We start from the raw sequence: 4345 nt of genomic DNA on the forward strand, positions 1-4345 counted from the left end.
GAAACTACAGTTCCACAAAGACTTTTTAGTTCTCTAATGTAAAGTTGTAATAAACAAGAGAGACAAAGATGACATCTTCTAGGCTGAGCTAATGGAAGGTGTTTTTTAACACCATATGGCTTTGAGTTATATGATCTACTTCTTGTACAAATATGTCATGCTTTTTTTTAAATGTATTCTAGTTTTTTTCCTAATTGGATTTTTTAAAATCTTACTTTTTGTCTCTTTTAACAACATGAAGTCCTCTTTTTTTAATGTACTCTAGTTTTAATAATATGTCACAATCCCAGTTAATAAGGTTGTGAATGCCTTACGGTAAGAGGTCTCCTACGCCCATTGGAGATTCCATCTGGAAAATGGAAAAGCATCTCCATGGATTTTATTGATAGATTACCTAGGACATGGAGTGGCCATGACTCTATGTTGTGGATCGGTTGACCAAGATGGCTCACTTTCTTCCAACCAATGAAGAGGTTAAAACTCCAAAATTAGCTGGGCTATTTGTGGAGCATATTAATAAATTATATGGGCAACCATTTGGTATTGTTAGTGATTGGGAGAGCAAATTCAACAACCATTTTTGGAGGGTTGTGTCGGTTATCATTTAACGCGTTCGGGTGGGAATCCCTTGCCATCTCAAACTGAGGGCCTTATGTCATGGAGGGGAAAAAGAGGAAAGATAGCTATATTCATCATGCTCTACAAACGCATGAGAGAAAATACAGGAAAACAGAGGAGACCATGGGAAATAGCACTCTCGGAGGGTTCACCTCACAAATTTAGTGTACAATGGCCATTGAAAAGGAGGGTTTTGGGAAATTTTTTATAGGATTGCAATAAGAGAAGGAGTCTTTGAATTCAACTTAGAAAAAAGTATGGTTGTTCATAAGTAAAGAGGGGTGGTCTTATTGGGGGAAAATTTGTATGGTTGTTCATAAGTAAAGAGGGGTGGTCTTATTGGGGGAAAATTTGTAATTGAAGGGGTTTTTTGAATACGCCTTCCATAAAGACTATACATAGGATTCCTTACTAGTGCACTCCACGAGATGGCACCCCATGCGCTAGATATTAAGGTGCAATTTTACATATGCTTGAGAAACATTGAGGTCACACTCAAGGTGACGTTCTCTACTATGGATGTGACATTTCTTTACAACCCTCTCTCATTTTTCCTTGGATCCTTATGTCATTCACCAAAGGAAAAACAAGGGAAAAACATCTAAAACAGGTCTCTTTAGGCACGTTTCACTCACAAGTTGAGATTCAAAGAGTGCCTACTCATCCCCTGCTTGAATTCTTATCTAGCATGAAGTCGCAATCCACTAGTGTGAACGAAGCAAAAAGTTCTAGATCGAATCAAATGGTGTTCGTTTGCAAAACAATGTCCAATCATGTGTGAAATAGAGAGGTGGACAAAAGCACCATTTCGTGCTAGGAGTATGCATCTGTGTGTGAATCCTAGTGTGTTCTTGGCCTCAAAGACATAAATTTACAGGAATCAGCATTTTTGAATGACATAGGTGGATGGTGATGTCATGCATGACGTGAGCACATCGTCTTTGATAAGCATCGTTTAACGAGCCTTCCCACCTTCATGTTACAGCTTGATCAGTTCCGTCCTCAACCTGTGCTCTCACTCGCTCTGTGTGCTTAGCCATGCCTACCCCTGCCCATGTCCTTGTCTTCCCCTTCCCTGGACAAGGCCACATCAACCCTCTCTCCTGGCTCGCCCATTACTTGGCCTCCTCCGGCATCCTTGTCACCCTCATCCACACCGCCCGTAGCTTCTCCCTCCTCTCCCGTCACCGCCCTACTTTTTCTTCCTCCCTCCACTCCAACCCCCGCATCGAGATCGTTCCCGACGGCTTGCCCACTGATGAAACGCAGAAGGTCTCCCTTGACCAACTGTTGGCGTCTCTCCCTTTGATGCAGAAGGGCCTCGAGGAGGTGGTGAAGAAACTCATCGACGAGGCTCGATGCCCTCCCTCGTGCATTTTGACGGAGAGTTTTCAAACATGGACTCATGAATTTGCTGTTAAGCATGGGCTTCCAAGGATTGAGGTTTGGACTGGATCGGCAACTTTGTATTCCATGGGGATACAAATTCCACGGCTTCGTGAGATGGGCTACTTCCCAATACAGTCAGGTAAGCTCATGAAGACCCCTCAACTGAACTTTTCGTACTTCCACAGTTAAATATCCGAGTCCAAAGCAACGCTGCAGCCTGCAACTACGATTATCGTATCCTTTTCTTTGTATACGTCGAGGTCGAGTGCACGACAAAAATTCCACATGGATTTCAACAGTGTTGCTGCTGATGCCAGGATCAGAAGATAAGATTGTCGACTTAGTTCCAGGGTTTCCTCCATTCCGCCTTGGCGATTTTCCGAAGAGCCATGCCATGGATGACGCACAGAGTCCCGCAATTCAGTTCTTTTCTAGCCTCTTCTCACATGCGAAGGAAGCTGATAGATTGCTCGTGAACACGTTTTACGATCTGGAAAGCGTTGTGATCGACGCCCTAAGAGCACAACAGATACCCATAGTCCCGGTCGGCCCATTCATTAATTCAGAATCTAGTGGTTCTACTAAAGGGATGTACTCCAAACCTGCCAGTCTGCTTCCTGAGAATTTTACATGCTTGGAATGGCTGGATGCGCAAGACGAATCCTCCGTTCTTTACGTCTCATTCGGAAGCCGTGTTTCCCCGGAAGTCGAAGTACTGCAAGAGTTAGCTCTTGGCTTAGAGGCTAGCCAGGAGCGTTTCCTTTGGGTGATTCGTCCTGATGATGTAAAGGAAGGAAGCGTAGACGATCTCTTACCTCAGGGCTTCCTATCCAGGACTGAGGATCGAGGCCGCATCATTTCCTGGTCGCCTCAGCTCGCTGTACTTGCGCATCCTGCTGTAGGTGCCTTTCTCACTCACTGTGGATGGAATTCTACCATCGAGAGCTTGTACATGGGAGTTCCAATGATAGGCCTTCCTCTAGGCGCAGAACAAAACTCCAATCTCAGGAGCATCACGGGCTGGAAGGTTGGCATACCGATTGACGTGCACAATTGTCATGATGGAAAATGCGATCGTGAGAGTGTGAAAGAAGCAGTGAGGGCGATGATACGAGGAGAGGAAGGGAGAGAGGCTAGGAGAAGGGCAAAGGAGATGAAGGACTTAGCAAGGAAAGCTATGGAGAAGGGAAGTTCCAAAGCTAATCTGGAAAGACTCGTGGAGGACTTGAAAGAAGGCAGATTGAAAGCTGCAAGAGAACCTACGTGTTAAGTCCTCTGCCTTGAGATATATATAGTTTCCCTTTTTCTTTCAATTGCCCTTTCTGTATCAAAACAAGTTGAATTTCATTGAGAAGGCCTACCAATCGGGTAGATCTAGTGTTGTGTAAACAATGGATAGGTGAGACCGGTAAGTGTGGTTAGTTCCATGAATATTGTGTAATTTAGTGTTGCTTACCCAAATATGGTCGAGAGTAGATCCATGTGTAGTTGTAGGGTCCTTTATCAATTGTGTCATTTTCTGATTGTTCATGAAGTCTTGAAGTTTTTGATAGTTTGTATTTTTGGTATTGTAGTCTATGTTGAAGTCTCCAAGAATAGTTGTAATTGCATTTGTTTCCAATTTTCATAAGAGGGAGTTCAACATTTCAATCAATGTTGTAGTCGGAGTTGTTGGGTGCTTGTATACATTGATTATTGCGAAAGTGTTTTCAAATTTGTCATAGAATGTTGTGAGAAGTAGCTGGCATTTTTTATCAACAATCGAATTAGTAGTTTTTAGGACAATTTTATTTTTGTAGCATGTTGTTATTCCCGCTTCTAATGTATCTTCTATTGTGTTGAAATTTGGAAATTTATGTTGGATGGAATTGCTTGTGTGTATCTCTTGGAGGCACAAAATAGTTGCATTGTTAAGGCTTTTATCTGCGAGGATGTCATCCATGTGAGTGTATAGCGACCTTGTATTTAATGATTGTATTGTGAAGCAATTTAAGTGTTGCTTTTTGAAGTTGATTTGTTTTGGCAACCAATGATGCGATGTTCTCAAGCGTTCCATTTCCTGTAGAACTATTTTGTCTACCTTTATATGTTTACTTTCCAACTTGTTTACGAGGTATAGATTTTTTGGATCCCTCATGCGTGACAACGCTGTGTAGACAAGGCCATTCGATTTGATGTTAAAGGGATCGAATGCCAGTGCATCCATTGTGAGGCCTTGCGATCGATGTATTATTCTTGCTGCAGCTGGTTGAATTGGGATTGCACTCGTGTAATGGTGTTTAGTTTATTTTTCTCGATTTGGAATTCTCTAGTGATTTGTTGAATTGGAGTCCAATTG

General features: G+C 42.6%; 1 protein-coding gene across 1 annotated transcript; it reads left to right on the forward strand.

The window, feature by feature from the left end:
- Positions 1-1605: 1605 nt before the first annotated feature.
- Positions 1606-3320, forward strand: LOC147887468 (UDP-glycosyltransferase 85A1-like). Its single transcript, XM_087394817.1, has 2 exons — positions 1606-2146; positions 2325-3320. The coding sequence occupies exons 1-2, from the start codon at positions 1657-1659 to the stop codon at positions 3275-3277; spliced, it is 1443 nt and encodes a 480-aa protein (XP_087250943.1). The 5' UTR covers positions 1606-1656; the 3' UTR covers positions 3278-3320.
- The last annotated feature ends 1025 nt before the right edge of the window (positions 3321-4345 follow it).

Source organism: Dipteris shenzhenensis, chromosome 23 (genome assembly GCF_047967505.1).
Source record: "Dipteris shenzhenensis isolate YYH24624 ecotype China chromosome 23, Dip_SZ_1.0, whole genome shotgun sequence".
Classification (NCBI taxonomy): domain Eukaryota; kingdom Viridiplantae; phylum Streptophyta; class Polypodiopsida; order Gleicheniales; family Dipteridaceae; genus Dipteris; species Dipteris shenzhenensis.

Coding starts and splice junctions, on each gene's coding strand:
- LOC147887468 (XM_087394817.1), top strand. CDS start 1,657: ATGCCTACCCCTGCCCATGTCCTTGTCTTCCCCTTCCCTGGACAAGGC. Junction 2,147..2,324: donor CTACTTCCCAATACAGTCAG/GTAAGCTCATGA, acceptor TGCTGATGCCAG/GATCAGAAGATAAGATTGTC.